Source organism: Oreochromis niloticus, linkage group LG22 (assembly GCF_001858045.2).
Source record: "Oreochromis niloticus isolate F11D_XX linkage group LG22, O_niloticus_UMD_NMBU, whole genome shotgun sequence".
In the NCBI taxonomy this organism is placed as follows: domain Eukaryota; kingdom Metazoa; phylum Chordata; class Actinopteri; order Cichliformes; family Cichlidae; genus Oreochromis; species Oreochromis niloticus.
This window is the reverse complement of record NC_031985.2, coordinates 7,763,926-7,781,496: the sequence shown is the minus strand read 5'-3', so window position 1 is coordinate 7,781,496 and position 17,571 is coordinate 7,763,926. Positions and strand designations below refer to the sequence as shown.

The following is a 17,571-nucleotide window of genomic DNA, read 5'->3' as shown; positions in this document are numbered from 1 at the left end:
CATGTACCCTCTTTAAACATAAACTGAATCTTGAATTTAGAAAATAACTCAAATAAAATACATACATGCTAAACAAACTGTAGACCCATGAACAGCTGAAAGAACATAATGAGAGGAAAATCAGAATATCAAGAAAAGCTGTTCTTTAAGTATTTTGTGACCCTGCTCTCAGTGTGTTACAACAAAACTGATCCTTCCAGTTCTGTGTTCTAAAGAAGCAGTTTATATCAGACTATTACAGGCACAGGCATGTGGGAAAGTGGGCGAGTGCAGGCAGATTATTAGCAGCAGAAATCAGGAGTAGACGCTGCAATAGCTGCTTAAGTTAAACAGACCTCAAAGGTCTTTACATGTTAGAGGGAACAAGAGCAATAACAATAATAACGTTATGGATAAAGAAAAGATGAAGCTGTTTTTGTTGATTCTCCTCTGCTGTGGCTCATTCGCAGGTAAGAAAAAACTTTAAACCTTTGAGCTCTGACAGCAGAGTCATTTGACTAAAGCTGTGTTTTTGCTTTGTTTCACTTTAAAGCTCTTTTAGCCTGAATGTTGTAAACTCAGTTTTTATATTTATTTTCTAGAATTTAAAAAAATCCATGTTTTATCAGGTATACTTTGACAACTGAATTTCATTGCAAAGTTCATCACATGTTTGCACTGGGTAGGAGTTGCTTTTAAATCTCATTTCACATGTGTTTATTAACAATAAAAAGGCATTAAATTCTATTCTATTCTATTCTATTCGTTTCATTTCTATTCATGTCAGATGTGACCTATTAAATACGTTTTTTAAAGATTTATGTTGAATATTAATAGTTTTATTTTTGGACATTCTTGATCATTTGCACATGCAAAGCGTATCAGCCACGTTGGTCCTTTAGCCCCAAATCTTTGTCAAAATATAAATTAAAAGCTGCACAGTCCTGCTGTAGAGCCTTCTGTCACTGTTAGTGCAGATTAAATGAGGATTTTTTGACTGAATAATCTAGTAGTCTATCTGATCTGTCACTGGGCGAGAGGAAGGGCGCAGCCTCGATAACTAAATGAATCATATTTCTGATACTTTTTGTGCATCTGATTTATTTGCTAACATTATAAACATTGTCCTACAGTGAAACACTTGCTGAAGTATTTTGTCACTGGATCCTCTGGAGCTCCGAACATCCCAGAACTTTTTGGTGTGCTGATGGTTGATGGCATTCAGGTGGGTTACTGTGACGTGAGCAAGAAGATATTGGAACCAAGACAGGAGTGGGCGAAGAACATTTTAGAAAAACACCCTGAGCAACTGGGCTGGTACAAGCACAAGTGTTTTGAGCATCAGCCAAACTTCTTCAGAGAGCTGATTTCCAGTTTGAAACAGCAGTTCAATCAAAGTGAAGGTGCAGTATTTCTGTTATACCTTAAATGATAATGAAACATTGAATATACCAAAACTTTTGGAACGTTTGGAATAATGTTGGAAGAGTGTTTAGATTTTGCCTTTAAAATGTTTTCAATTGCACCGTTTTTTCAGTTTCTTACAATTTATAGCCTAGTTGTCAGACAGCTCCAGATGGGTAATATTACAAAGTCAAATAATAAATAAAGTGCTGCTGTCCAGTTACAGTAGCGCAAACATTATGTTGCATATTCACAGGAATGTATATGCACTCATTTGGTGGTGCATAAAAAATATAAATATTGTAATACTTCTGATAAGTCATTTATATGTCTGGAACTGAAGCTACTACAACACAGACCACACATCAAAATAGCTGTTCCATCAATGAAATGAATAAATTTTACCTTTCTGCTGAGAAACTAAAGAGATTTCCACACCTACTTTAGACTGAGAGTATTAAATCTAGTTCTTCATGATTCTTTTACTGAATAGAGAGAAAACACGACTCAGTTTTCAAAGTGTTTATAATTATTTATTCAGTCATCTTCCGGAAGAGAGAGACATGCACAGCCCAAAGCCATTTTGCAAATCTCTGGCATTAGAAGCCAAAAATGTGTATCATATAGGTGTTATTTTGGTCCTTTACACGTCACACATAGTTTCGATAAAAACAACTCCTTCTGTGTTACTTAGTTCCGTTTTTTCTGTCTGGTTTCCTGTATTTTATTAATATGCCTCTGTTGCCAAGGCGACCTGTCACCCTCTGACCTAGTTCTCTCTCACAGCTGGCCTTGCTTTATACAGGCCTTTATTATTAAAATACATAAAACAATATAATCAGAAAATAAGCACTAAGAATATATATTTATTCTTTAACAGAGTAACCTTTCATTTTTAAATGGACCCAGTTTAAATGCACAGCTGTCACCTCACAGATTTATAGCAGAACCTAGAGCACACTCAGCCATAACATAATTAACTTGAATTAAAGATTTAGTAAATCATTAACTTAAATCATTACATTTAAGTTTTCCATTTATTTTCTCATTTTCAGCAGTGTTTCTTTTTCTGGTTGTATGTTATTCTTAGATTTTTATCATTTATCATCATCATGTGATACCGTCTCTGATTTCAGTAGGCGGCACTCATGGAGATCATTTTGAGTGTAAAAAGTTATGTGACCTTTTTTTTACATGAGCTCATACACAGAAAGCCCAATTTAACAGAAAAAGTTGATAACCACGTTTGTGATACCGTTGGGTCTCACAAAGAAAGCCTGGCTGTGTCGTACTTGCTGCCTGTGGAGTATAAACATGAACATTAATCAGGCTCATTTATGAATTCTGTAGCATTTCAATTAGCTTCCATTAGTTATACTAATAAAAAATTCTCAGATTGTCTGACTTGAATCAGAAAACAAACCAAGGCTTGGAGAATAATAGAGCCTCACACAACATACATTATTAAAATTATTCACTGCGATGTTTTCTTTCCTTCTCTATTCAGGTGTCCACATTTTACAGAGGATAGATGGCTGTGAATGGGATGAAACCACTGGGGAGGTTATTGGTATAATACAGTATCATTATAACGGAGAAGACTTCCTTGAATTTGATCTGAAGAAACGGACATGGATCGCACTGAAACCAGAGGCTGATGTTACCAAACAGAAATGGGATAAGGACCAACCTAGAATAACACACAAAGAAAATGATCTCAAAAACATTTGTCCAGCGCACCTGAAGATGTATGTGAAGCATGTGAAAAGCTCCCCACAGAAAAAATCACACGAGCTTATAAAGTTTAGAGGCTAGTCTTTATTCACACACACAAACAATATGGGGAACTCTGATTGGACATATGTGAACCTAGAAAGTGGGGCAGAGAACAAACAAAATAAATACATAAAAAATACAAGGTTACAAACACAAAACACAAACTGAAGCTGAAAATATATGCATGAGTTATTTTGTGAACTAAAGTCAATTTTATTCTTTTTTCCTCCTTACACTTTTAAAAATGCCAGTGCTGCCTCTGAACATCATAGATGTGTGCTATGAGTTTGATATTGATGTTTTTTCATGTCTCCCTATTAAATGTCTTCCTTTTCCATTTTCCTGAGTAGTAATATACCTGTACTTTTATCTTTTCCATTACACTTTCTACGACCATCCGATCCTCCAAACAGGTTTTCACCTGTTGCTTACACCCCCACACATTTATCTCTGCATCTCAGAGGCCAGCTGAAACCAAGCCCCACCTATATAAAAATGCCCTAATCAAACACCCTGTATTTTTCCTCGCTACTTTACATCGGCCCTTGAGAGCATAACACTTCGTTCATCAGCACGAGCGTTTTACTTTTAATTTAACTGTTTTAGGAGCATTTTGCTTTTTCTTTAGTGCTCTGAAACACACACACACAGGCTAATAGTTTCAAACAGAATACCACAAACAGCAGGCATTCCTTTAGAAATAAACTCTGATACTTCAGATTCTTAACTCTGCAACAGCTAGACCCCCTACAGTCAGCAGAAGAGGTCATCCTTATCAAGAGCATCTCAACTGTACATCCATAGTTTTCAATACAAGCAGTCTCCTTTATCTTATGTCAGAGGTCCAGCGGAGCCAGACCCATCGGAGTCGCCTTTTATCTTTTCCATTACACTTTCTACGACCATCCACCAAACAGGTTTCACCTTTTGTTTACACCTTTATCTCTGCATCTCAGAGGTCAGCTGAAACAAGCCCCACCTATATAAAAATGCCCTAATCAGCCACACTAACCCTTTACATCGACCCTTGAGAGCATAACACTTCGTTCATCAGCACGGACAGCAAACCTAAGAGCATTCTTTTTAACATGGACAACATATATGGTAGGTAAAACAAGACTATTAACGGATTCTTAAATTTATACAACTGTATATCAAAAAATATTCAAACTGTTTTCTCTTCTAAACAAAAGCCTGATTTTTAGGAACTTCGCACACCGTGACACCCCACGTTCCGCTTACACAAGGTTTGTGTTTCTTCTTCTCACACAAAACAGTTTGTGCCTCATTGTTTAGAAGCAATCTTACCTGTTTCACACATAGTAACATTAAAATGTGTATTTCTCATTCTTTCTACAGGATCACAAAGCTATATAGGGCAAACAACGCCTCTAAAAAACACAAGGTAAATACAGTGTCACACGTGTTTTAAATATGTGTGTGTGTGTGTGTGTGTGTGTGTGTGCGCGCGCGCATGTGTTCTGTTTAAACCATGTATTAACTGTGCTTATCCCCCCGGGTACAGGTTCAATAAGTTGTCCAGAAAAACCTACAGAAGCGGGGGCAATAAGACCAAGCCTTACGTTAGGTATGTATACAAGTCTCTATACATGACGCTCAATTTAAAGGAAAAAAGGTTTTAAATATTTACAAATGTTCTAATACACCAGGCCCGAGACAGAGTACACAGTGTGTCAAGAACCGGGGCCATCCGGAATAACACAGAACAAAGTGTGAGTATAGGCATAAATAAATCAAAAGAGCCAAACACACCCTGCTTTTGAAATGATACGCCATATATATATATATTTATAATATTTCTAACACCCATCTATCTCCACAGCGATCACACAACCCCTTGCCACTACGGACCCCTTGAAGACCCCTTGATGTTTTTGGAATATTTACGTGATATTGAACTCCCAGAACAACAAGAAAAACCACAACCTTTGGGCAACGTCGGAGAATCGGAAGAATTCTTCATCACCGGGCCACACATACCAGCGAGTGAGTGCCTGCCTAGTGATTTCAGTGATGTTTTCGAGTACAGCCTATCAGATTTCAACATAAATGACATACCCGCCACTCCAGAATGTCTCAGAAACAACCGTGATTCAGACATAGGTTTTGAAGAAGGTTGCATAACAGACTCACAAATATCGCAGGCATATGATGCATACTTAAATACAGCAAAACCCTCTACTTTTGAACAGAGCCATTATGCTTCAAAAAATGATATATTATCTTTGATCGATGCTAAACTTAGTCAACATCAACGAGAAATAGAGGCTAAACTTAACCAGCAACAACAAGCAATACAGCTGAACTTGCAAGAAATAGTAGCTAAAGTTAACCAAGATCGAGAAGCAGCACAGGGCAACTTGCAAGAAATAGCACGGGTTCTAACAAGTAGCCAGCAGGCAATAAACGAGACCTCAGGTTTATTACGTCTCATTAATACCACCATTCTAAATAGGTGACTTTTAAAATCCACATCATGGACCCACCCTGTAAATTATTCAAGCACAATGATGGTACCTCTGCTAGGGCTAAATGGTTCGACTTTGAGGCTTTTAACCAGGCGGCTGCGCAGTTAGTAAGCAATTGTCAAGTTTTGCATGCAACACTTAGTAGTCTCGCTGCAGCACGCAGTGGTGTGTCTAATGAGCGTCCTTGTCCAACTCATTCTGAACCTATTGCTGATGATGCATCCGAAACACAGACGGAGTTTCCTGTAGCCACGAATGTTACTGTTGCAGGGACTGTTGTTACTCAGGATACCGATGAATGTCTTATTACTGAGCCTTCTTTCACCCCTGAACGGGTGGGTGCACCCAGGGCACATGCTTATCAGGGGGCTGCTGCTACTGTATCTGTTGCTGCTGCTGTTGCTGACGCATCACCACACAGCCCCTCAAACAATGGAAATTCCTCAAGTGTTAACCATACACAAACACATGCTGCAGTAGTTGAGCCCATTGTTCAGTCTGGGTCTGGCAGTCACAGCCAGCTTAGCATCAGAGAGATACCTAATTTCAACGCCCGAGAATTGCGCGAGCGCCTTGATTTTAGGGACATAAGTCTTGATGATCCAGAACAAGTGCCAGAAAGAGTTAGAAGCTGCCTAGCTAATGTGATAGATAGAGCAGTGGCTGGATCTCAGCAGGGTTGTGTTCTAAATGTGGTCCTCCGTGGGCCCTCGTTGGCTTCTGATGTTCAAGCTGTTTTAAATCCTGATGATCAGTATGACCCTGACCTGTTTCTCGACCAAATAGCACAAGTTATGCAAAGTAACGACGAATCTATCGGTGATGATGAATTAGAGTTTATTGTCACGGTTGCACAAAATAGTAGCGGTGGGGCTCGCTTAAAACTGGCAAACATCCCTTATGATGACATTCTCTCAAAGAAGGGTAAACATTTGTATACACCAAACAATACGCACAACAGTTTGTGCTTCTCCCTTTGCATAGCACATTCATTAAACCCAACAGCCCCAGAGCATGAAAAATATGCTACTGCTAAACAGTTACATGCTCAAGTAGGTCTATGCGACACACAGACAGTATCATTCTCAGATGTCTGCAAATTTGAGAAACACCTAAACATTAAGATAGTAATCTATTATCACGCAGCAGGGCGTAAACGTCTGCATACTTTTTTCACACATGATGAGCCAAATCCAAACACTGTAATGCTGTACCTACACAATGAACACTATCACCTGATTGAAAAACCCACAGCTTTTCTAGGGGCAGGCTATGTGTGTAATTTTTGTTACAATACATATGATTCACCGCTCTATCACAGCTGTAAACATAGATGCAACGTATGTTTCACACTCTGTCACCACCACAGAGGTCCCACCGTGAAATGCAGTGACTGTAACCGCATCTGCAAATCACAACACTGTTACCAACAACACAAATTACCAGAAATAAAACACAACATGGTCCCGTGTGACAATATGAAGCATTGCATGAGTTGTGGTGTCACATATAAAGAATCAAAGAAATCACCACACAGATGTGTCCAGCCTAAATGCGAGCACTGCCGCGAGCCTAAATTGGCCGGGGACTCTGAGCATCAGTGTTTCATACAGCCTGTTGAACAACAGAAGCCTTGTGATAAATATATTTTATATGATTTTGAGACAAGGTATCACAACGGTAAACATGAGGCCAACTTTGTGTGTGCGTCTGATCTGAAGGGCAACAAGTTCTCATTTAATACGTTAAAATGTGTGGCGGCGTTTGTGCAGCATTACAGACGCCCGAGGTTTCGTGGGTACACGTTCATAGCCCATAATGCATCAGGATTCGATAATTACATAGTTTTGGAGTACATGGTCAAGCAATGTATAACACCTACCGTCACAATGAGAGGGAGCCGTGTGATTTTGATGCATGACAAGGAGTATGACCAGCGGTGGATTGATTCGTTCAGCTTTTTGCCCATGGGTCTTGCCAAAATACCCTCTGCTTTAGGTTTTCAAGACCTGCAGAAGGGCCATTTCCCACACAGATTCAACACTAGGGATAATGAGTATTATGTCGGTCCATACCCGGACCCCTCCTTCTATGGCTATGAGCGCATGTCTGAAAGTGGTAAGGCGAGCTTCATGGAATGGTACCAGACTGCCTCACAGAACACCTTTGATTTTCAGGCTGAACTCAGGCGCTACTGTGTTAACGATGTTGATGTCCTGCGTAAAGCATGTACCATATATCGTGACACTCTGTTGGGTTGTACACAAGTTGATCCATTCATGCACACCACCCTGGCTGCATTCAGTATGGGTGTGTATAAAACGCTGTTTCTGCCTAGAGACACGCTCGCTCTCACGTAGGATGGTGCATACGTTGAGCAGAATAAGACATTTTCAAACGTCTCTATTGAATGGCTTCAATATGTGTCCCACACCACCAGCACAGTGATAAAACACGCTCTCAGAGGAGGTGAACAGAGGGTTGGGCCATATTTTGTGGACGGCTTTGACCCCACGAGTAACACGGCTTACGAATTTGCAGGATGTTTTCACCACGGATGTGTTAAATGCTACCCCGAGAGTGAAGTAAATCCTGTCAGCAAAGCGTCCTACGGTTTGCTGCATCGTGTGTTTTGTGACAAAGTGGATGCACTGAAATCACAATACAGTTTGAACGTTGTTGTGATGTGGGAGTGCGAATGGGCTGCCTTGAAGCAGACAGACCCTGCAGTTGTGACTTTCATGCATACATACAGAAAGCCAGAACGCCTGAACCCCCGAGACGCCCTTTTTGGCGGTCGCACAAATGCTATAAAACTGTACCACAAGGTTGCGTGTGATGAAAAAATATTTTACTACGACTTCACCAGTCTCTATCCCATGGTGCAATCTAAAAAAATTATCCTGTAGGACATCCTCAAATCATTTACAGCAACTTTGACAAGCTAGAAAATTATTTCGGCTTTGTTAAATGCACAGTACTGCCACCAAGAGGGCTTTTTCACCCCGTCCTTCCCTACAGGTGCCACGGCAAACTGATGTTTCCACTCTGCAGCATGTGCGCTGAAGACCAGAACCAGCACACTGCATGCGGGCACAGTGACAGTGAATGGGTGTTGAAAGGTACATGGGTCTCATTTGAGCTTGAAAAAGCTGTTGAGAAAGGATACAAGCTTGTTTCTATTGATGAGGTGTGGCATTTCCCCAACAAGACCGACACATTGTTTAAAGACTATGTGAAAGCCTTTCTAAAACTTAAACAGGAGGCCTCGGGGTATCCAGAACATGTGAAAACCCCTGACGAACAGCAAAAGTACATAGCCGAGTATTATGAAAAGGAGGGAATAATGCTGGACCCGTCCAAAATATGTGTAAATAAAGCTGTTCGAAACTGCAACAAGCTGCTGCTAAACTCGTTATGGGGGCGTTTCAGTATGAGGTCAAACATGGCGTCATCTGAGCTCATCACAGACCCGTCCAGGTTTAGTCAGCTAATGTTCAGCGACCAGTACGATGTGCGGCAGTTTTGTTTCATCTCTGACGACGTCGCCATGGTGCAGTGGCGCCACGCCGATGGTAGAGCATCCCGCGTCAAGGACGTTAATGTCTTTGTGGGCGCCATGACCACTGCACACGCCAGACTCATGTTGTATGATTTGTTAGACAACTTGCAACAGCGCGTGCTGTATTGTGATACAGACAGCGTCATTTTCACAGCACGGCCTGGCGACTGGATGCCTCCTCTAGGCCCTTTTCTGGGTGATCTCACCAGTGAATTAGCTTCTGGACAGGGAGGTGTGGGCCAAAATGCTACGCGTATCACACATCGCTGGGCAAAACCCAGGTCAAATGTAAAGGTGTAACACTGAACGCACAAAACACCAAAGTTGTCACCCACGAATCCTTGAAAGGTTTAGTCCGCAAGTTTGTAGCCAATCAGGCTTCAGACGCACACCTAGTGGCTGTGTCTGATAATATCAAACGCGATAAAAAGAAGCTTCATTTGAAGAATGTATCTGTTGTGAAGAAGCTTAAAGTTGTCTACTACAAGCGCCGTGTGCTCCCAGACTACACAACCCTGCCTTATGGATTTTAAATTAGATCAGGGGTTTGACGCTAGGTTGCAGCACCCGTTCAGCATGGTGGTCAGCGGTCCCAGTAACTGCGGCAAGACTTTTTTTGTCAAAAATGTCATTGAAAATGCATCCGGGATTATTTCGCACAACATTGATAACATTGTGTATATATACTCATGCTGGCAGCCTTTATATGACCAACTTCTTAAGATAAGAGACATAAACTTTGTTAACGGTATACCCGAATCTCTGGCTGATGACACCCTTCTGCCTATAGACAAGAACAATTTGTTAATTATAGACGATGTAATGAACGATGCCGCTAACAATTTAGAAGTACAAAACGTATTCACAAAGTATGTGCATCATAGGAATTTGAGTTGTATATATCTGGTTCAGAATTTGTTTATTCAAGGAAAATCCAGTAGAACTATTTCCTTGAACACCAACTACCTAATATTGTTTAAAAATCCTAGAGATAAATATCAAATCATGCTTTTAGGTAGACAAATGTTTCCCGGCAATACTAAATATTTTTTAGAAGCGTTTAATGATGCTACATCCGCAACATACGGGTATCTTTTAATAGACTATAAAGCCAAGACCCCGGACTATTTAAGACTCAGAACAAATTTACTGTCAGACCGTCCGGTTGTTTATATCCCAAAACAAAAAACTGTGAAGAGGTGAAAGGATGTCATCATGCATGCGGAGGAATCTGTCTCTGTTGGAGTTGATATACAAGTCTCCGCCGGCTCTACGCAGAGTTATTATTAGCAATGCAAACTTGGATTTCATCAATGCTTTGTGTGACATAGCCTTTAACGTATTGCAAGGTAACATTTGCTTAATACATGTTAAGCAAACGTGAATAAGATACACCATTTTGCATATGAAATAAAAAAAATACACAATGTTGACCGCATGTGATGGAGAAGTCATTCTGCACTTGTTTTCCTGAATATAAAAGAGTGGAACAGTTTTTTAGAACAAACACCTTTATCTCTGGTGGAAAACGGTCTAGTGAGTTTCCAAAACTATCAAAAAAATAACAGCGTTTGTCTCTCGAAATATAAACAGCAAGCCAGTGTTCCCCGGGCATTGTAGAAGGGTGAGTGTTTACAATAGCCATAGCAGGCAGTCTTTGAAGCTGTACATTGGGTAGCACCCCTAGAAAATGTGTGTTTTTATTGATAATCCTGCCGACCACAGATGTTAGCTCTATAGTGTTCATGACCGTGTTTGCTGTCTCAATAGTAATCCAAGAGCACCTGTCTCATATTAGATATTTCAGTGACTGAATCAAATACTGAATAACACAAGATGTTCATTGTGCGGGGTAGCGGGTTTCTGAAACGGGCTTCAAGCCTCACGTTCCCAGTTTTAATTAATGATACATTGCCCGAATGTCCTTCGTCAGCTTCCAGATTGAAACAGAATAATGTATACCCGTTACCAAAGTCGTTACGCGATATGGCAAGTGCCCTGTCCTTTAAATGTCTTCCAGTGGTTTGTATCAGCTGATAGAATTCTCTGGTATACTGTTTTCTCTGAAAATTTGGCTGGAACGGTTTAGCAGGATAAGCCTGACCATCAGCGTATAAAGAAATGAATTCTATGTCACAGTTTTCGAAATTAAATGGGTTACGGGTGGGACTTCCTGTAAAAGCTTCATTATCAATGAATGCAATGATGACAAATTTAGGTATCCTGCCCATAAATAAATTGTCATTAGTTGATATTCGAGACCCTGCTGGTATGGAGAAAGTCTTTAAAGATACTCTGTCTATAGCATATTTTGCGTTTGCATGGTGCAATGCCTTGCTGTGTGCAAGTCTGACGCTCGGTGATATACTAACTTTCTTGACAAAGAGACTGGCTGAGACAATTTTAACTCTGTACGCATTGGCATCTGCTGTCATGAGAGCAAATTCGTCTTTAGAGCGCACAAATTTCAGTGACAGGTCGATTCCATTAAGTAACAGTTTTTCTTGAAAAAACAGATCTGCGTGTACAGGAGCTATCAATTCAACAATGCTGCTATTCGCTGTATATTCGCCTCTGGTCACAAGGCCTTGGTTGTCCCCTTCTATGGATGTGTCATTCATGTGTGATGCTGTATCCTTACAGAATAACCCTGTGCTGAACTGTGTGTCTAAAGTGTCCTTATTATAATTGATAAGACATTCTATCACACCTCTGTATGGATACGTGTTGGATGATTGACTAATGAGCGTGTGTCCCAAATTAACATCGACTTGACTAAATAAGCTGCATCCGGGATAATTAATAAATCCCACGTTAGCATCTCTAGCCAGGTTTGAGCCATCAGCGTTTGTGATTCTCACACGTGTGTAGATATATGTGTCATTTAGATCCAGGTAGTCTTCGCCGGACGATGAGATGTAAAACTCGATCGGGCCTCCATCAGTGATTGCCGAAACAGGAGGTATTTCAATAAACGTACTTTTCTCAATGCTGGTCTGTGTGTAGGGAACAGTAAACAGGTCCAGCTCTGTTTTTACACATTCTCCAGATTGGCTGTGTAACAGTGCCATTTAGAATATGTCAAATGCTGTAGTTTTTGAACGCTTGGTTCTGGGTCTTTTCACTCCGCGTGACGGTGTCCGTTTGTTGGATCTTCTGGCTGATTTTGTGGTTTTACGCTTTCTAGATGGTGTGCGTGCTGTGGGTGGGGTTTTTGAAGTATTGGGCGTATACACATACACTCCGTTACCGTCCTGCTTAGTGGTTGTGGGCTTAGTTATGTTGGATATGACATCAGACACTATTCCTGACGCTGCGGTTTTTAGGTGGGGTTTGAGTATACCGACTCCTTTTTTAAACAGCGGTACTGCAAATCTAAATAAGCTGCGGAACAATCCGCCCAGACCTGCGCCATATTGCGTGCTGGTCCCTATATACCCTCCCAAATCACCCCCGGCTTGGACGATGTAATATTTTAGATATCTTGTCTCGTCTGTGTTGTAGACAGCCATCCTTTCTTTTTTAAAATTGCTGTCTTATCGGACGGAAGTGTAGCTTGACAAACACCTTACCGTATAAAAAGGGTATATGTTGATTCTGATCGTCTTTCAAATCAATTTCTATGTCGTCGATTAACGTCTTTGACACAGGTGTGTAGTGTGGACTGTCAAATTGCAAAATGGCTACGCGCCGGACATCGTCTGTGATATTTATAGCCCTTAATAGCCGCGCGTGGGCGTCACCCACAAGTTGATAATCGGCGATATCTGCATAAATAAACATGTTGTATTTTCCCCCGTATATGTCAGCAGGATGCGGTGCGTATGTGTTTTTATAATGAAGTACAAATGGTTCTTCTGTTTTGAATCCTAGGATTTCTGCCAGTCTCCCTCTAAATGTGAGAACGCTGCCTCTAGGCCCCATAACACTGACATAGTTACTAACGGTGTTGTATTGTGTTTTAATGTCCGCCGTGCCTGGCTGCTGCTGGCATTTCAAATTAAATTCTTTTATTATCTGCTCCACAGAGGTATAATGACCCACAGACAGCTCAATCGTCGTTACGGATAGGGCATCATCTTTGACAGGGTTATAAATTTCTACTAGCGAATCTGCTTGTGGAAAAGACAGCCAAGTGCGCGGGTACTGTATCTCTATAACAGCTACCTCATACTGATGATTCAAAACAATAGGTTTTGCTAACTTTGTTCTAAAATTAGATATCTTATTGCCTGGGTAAACATGAGCTGACGCATTCGAGAAGAGGGTCACATAAAAGCCTGCCTTGTTGTTCTTTTTATCCATCCTTCTTTACTCTGTCTCTGCACAGTGCTGAATGAATGACTGCAGAGCTGTGTCATCAGGGTTAATCACACCTCGAGGATGTCTTTTTCTGGAATCCATGAATTAAAACTTGCGGGCCATCCTAACCATTTTACTAGAGCCATCTTTTTTCGGCCCACCTTTTTTCCAGCCAATATGCTTTCAATTTTAAATGTTTTGTTTTTATCAACAATCACACGTTGTATTTCAGGCTCATAAAATGTACCTTTCAACGCCTCTCCTGCTAGATCGATTAGTCTGTACACTGGGGGCTGTCTCCCTATACATTCTTTGACTGTGAAAATCTCACCGGTGTAGGTTTGTTCGTATCCTTTTCGAAACACTCCTCTCAGTTTTGATATTCGTACTGTGTCGCCAACATTAAATTTAAAACGCACTTTCCTCTGAGGCTTGGTTTTGTACAGGGTGTTAAAGACCAGCTTCTCATTATCCTTATTTACCTCTGCTGGAGCCATTTGGATAGATCTGTGATAAGCATTGTTATATGCCTGTGTGAGCTCTGGGATGACGTGTACATATCTCCTTGAGTTGACGGATGTTAAGTACTTCCACATTCTACCCTTGAAGCTGCGGTTGAATCTTTCAACAATACTAGATTTAACCTCACTAGCTGTTGAGAAATGTTTGATGTTATATCGCTTCATTAGCTGTTTAAAGGTTGTATTATAAAACTCTTTGCCTTCATCTGTTTGTAGTTTCATAGGGATCCTTCCCTCAGCAAGTATATCCTCAAATGCGGCTGCTACGGCTGAGCCCTTCTTGGTTGTGAGACATCTAACCCACGCATATTTTGAGAATACATCTATACATGTTAGCAGGTATCTAACATTATCATTATCTGTCATGTATTCAGACATATCAACCAGATCGGCTTGAAACTGTTTGTCGATTCCATTAACCAATACTCTATTTCTGGGAAAGTGGATCCTGGCTGGTTTATGGAGTGTGTAAGTGTCGTCTCGTTCTAAATAATGTTTAACCTGTGATAATGAGGGTTTTACACCTATTGCCTCAGCGGTAGCTATACGGAGCTTATTTAAACTGGCCAAGCCAGCCGGATGGGCCGGATCATGATAAATTTTATACAAGGTGTTTTCCATGATCTATGCAAGACACAAATGATAAAGCTGTTGGTGTTAACACGTATTTTTATTTCATTCATTCACACAGACAATGAATACTGAACAGCATACATTAAACCAGGTGTCTCCCAGCCCAGTAGTTACCAATCATGCGAAGCATGGCTGGTTTAACACGACGGACATAACGACTTGCTTCTAGCAGCTGCACAATGTTGTCGTTAATTGCGCATACTATATGTTCTGATGATCTCAGTTCGGTCATGGTGTGTTCTGCAATCCTGCTGAATTGTGTTCCAGTCCCATCGACTGTGTACGAGCGCACAAACAGGCGTATGGCGGGGATGAATCGGTCTGTCTTGAGCCTTATCATCACATCGTCATAGTAGATGTCAAAGAAATACTCGGGCAATTCGAGCAAGCAGCTGTGTTGCACCTGACTGGTGTGGAATTACAGGGATTATTTTACATAACCATCATCTTATCATTGCATTAATTATCATTTCATCAAAGTGTTTATTGAAGCTGCTGGCATTATGTTATAATTTATATTATAGGGGTTATCATAATCAAATATTAACATGTTTATTACAGGTGCAGTTATAACTACTTTAAAATGATTGAGTTAAATATATATGTATCATAACTCATATGCTGAGTATATTGGTACAGTAAAATAGTAGCTGAGCAAAGGCCTGAATGTATTCAGCTTCTTGTGGTATTTGAGTTTGCTTAGTTACAGGTGACGGAAGGATGTCCAGTCCATGGTGACCTCAAAGGCCTTAGATCATCACCATATTCTTAAGAGTATGCCACAAGGAGGAACTTCTGTGTTTGCATTTAATTCTTAAAATACATGAATGTTCTGTACATGCAAATTATGTGCTTGTAAACGCAAGAAGGGGCGTTACAATACCCTGATGTTATAAAAGCAATCTAGAGTGTATTTTGGGTGGAGATGTACAACTGTTTTGCAGTTTGCACCTCTCCACGCTGCGTGCATTCATTAAAGTCAATTGTTTGAACCACCTCTTCTGGACTGTCATTGTTTTACTCTCATCCTCAATTTCGAACCCGTAACACTGGGATGAGATATTTGACATCCGTAGCATGTATCGTGTAGCGCCAACATCAGCAGATGGTGGGTTGCAAGCTTGATGTCGATAATGGTTTCCTCACACAGCCCCGATCCTGTAGGATCCTGCAGCAGCTGAGGAGAGGGGGGAGGAGGTGGTGGGGTCTGGATTAACAGCGATGGGGGCGGGGAGTCTGGTGTGTCTGTGAGGTCCCACGGTTGCGTGTCTCCCTCTGAAAAATGAGAACAATAAAAAATGTTATATTTTGTTGCATAGATACACACACGCACACACACGCCCACATATTTAACCTACCATTTGGTTTATTTAGTTGTCGGACGGCCTTATGATTTTAGGTTTGCACAGGGTAGAAGGCAAGCCAGTCTTCGGGCAAGTCGCAAAATCATCAAAGACAAGGCGTTTTCTAATACCCTCGTACGCAGTGTTGAGTCTATCTCTCTTGATGGCGTCGTCAACCTTGCTAAACATATGCAGCATAGCTCTCCAGTCGCACCACTGTATAAAAAACATATCCTTAAACCACGTAGTGCGCTCTTCTATGCTCAGAGGGTAAGGATTTAACCTCCAGTTTTCAACCCCTCTGGCTGCTATAAAACTTTCCCTGTCATCACATACACTGAGAAAAATAAAGTCATCGGGGCTACGGTTAAAACGATCAGCCTCGACCCTGTAAAGCTCTGGGCCTGTTGGACTGTTCCACTGGGAAACATACAGCATCTCTGGGAAGCCCACATTGTCCAAGTCCGCACAAACAACAGTGCGAAAGAGTTTCCAGTTTCTAGTAGACATGCGTTGTGACTCCCCCCAAAAGACTCCCTCACCACAATCTACACGAAGTATAACTGCTCCATTGGTATATTTAACGGTATACACATACCCGTTACTGCCTCGATATTCTAACTTAAATTCAGTCCCATCTACGACGTTTTCACAGCGTTGCTTTTTGCGGTGAGGGCCCCGGCATACGCCTGTAGACGTACCTAGAGCAGCTGATGCTTGGGCGATGTCCAGGCTGCTCGTCATGGTTGATACAGATGTCATCCTGCACTCCTTAGTTAGAGGTGTTCTTTAGGTTGCGCTGTTGATGCTCCAAATGGTGAAAGAATCCGTTTTTATATGTATTGGACCAGCCCTCTAGGAGATGTCGTTACCACCCCTTGGGGTTGGGCTCGGTTTCAGGTGACCTCTGAGATGCAGAGGTAAAGGTGTGGGAGTGTAAGCAACAGGTGAAAACCTGTTTGGCGGCTCCACTGGGTCTGGCGCCGCTGGACCTCTGACATGATAAGATCGCTAAAGAAAAAAAGCAAAATGCTCCTAATGCAGTTAAATCATCTATGTGTGTTTGTGCCTAGTAGATAATTAGAGGGCTAGTTGCATTAAAGGAACATTGGGGGTTGTTACAGTGAATATGTGTTTTTAGAAGGTGAAAAACTATTAGCCTCTGTGTGTTTCAGAGCACTAAAGAAAAAAGCAAAATACCCCTAAACTAGTTAAATTAAATCATCTATGTCTAAATAACAGAGCTCTGAGACCTATACAATGCTTTAAAAAAGAGTTTAATTAAAACACGTAATGGTTTCATTAAATAAAACGCTATTAAACACATGTAAACTCATATGACCCCTGAACTCACAAGCATGTACAAAGTCCGTTCACGCGCACATGCACGCGCAAAGTCCGTTCACGCGCACACATGAACGCGGAGGGGATTGGGGGGGGGGCAAAAAAAGTATAGGTATATTACTACTCCCCGCTCTTTCGCTACTCAGGTTAAACATGATATATAAGTCACTCGGATAACTTAAAAATGTAATTGTTTGCCTTATTTCGGTGTTTTATTT

At 41.0% G+C, this 17,571-nt stretch overlaps 1 protein-coding gene and 1 long non-coding RNA gene across 2 annotated transcripts; both read left to right on the top strand.

Annotated features, from left to right (window-relative positions):
- The first annotated feature begins 268 nt into the window (after positions 1–268).
- Positions 269–3,198, top strand: LOC100698270 (major histocompatibility complex class I-related gene protein). The gene is made up of 3 exons (XM_005478416.4): positions 269–449; positions 1,113–1,382; positions 2,891–3,198. Exons 1-3 carry the CDS (start codon positions 389–391, stop codon positions 3,196–3,198), a joined length of 639 nt encoding a protein of 212 aa, XP_005478473.3. The 5' UTR covers positions 269–388.
- Positions 3,199–4,353: 1,155 nt separating this feature from the next.
- Positions 4,354–5,687, top strand: LOC109196557 (uncharacterized). Its single transcript, XR_002058002.2, has 5 exons — positions 4,354–4,406; positions 4,519–4,564; positions 4,685–4,747; positions 4,830–4,892; positions 5,003–5,687. It is a non-coding gene; the product is annotated as an uncharacterized LOC109196557 (long non-coding RNA).
- Positions 5,688–17,571: the final 11,884 nt, after the last annotated feature.

Excerpts from the sequence above, each read along its gene's own strand:
- LOC100698270 (XM_005478416.4), top strand. The coding sequence starts at position 389 with ATGGATAAAGAAAAGATGAAGCTGTTTTTGTTGATTCTCCTCTGCTGT. Across the intron at positions 450-1,112 it reads CTGCTGTGGCTCATTCGCAG|TGAAACACTTGCTGAAGTAT; the intron begins GTAAGAAAAAAC and ends ATTGTCCTACAG. Across the intron at positions 1,383-2,890 it reads GCAGTTCAATCAAAGTGAAG|GTGTCCACATTTTACAGAGG; the intron begins GTGCAGTATTTC and ends TTCTCTATTCAG.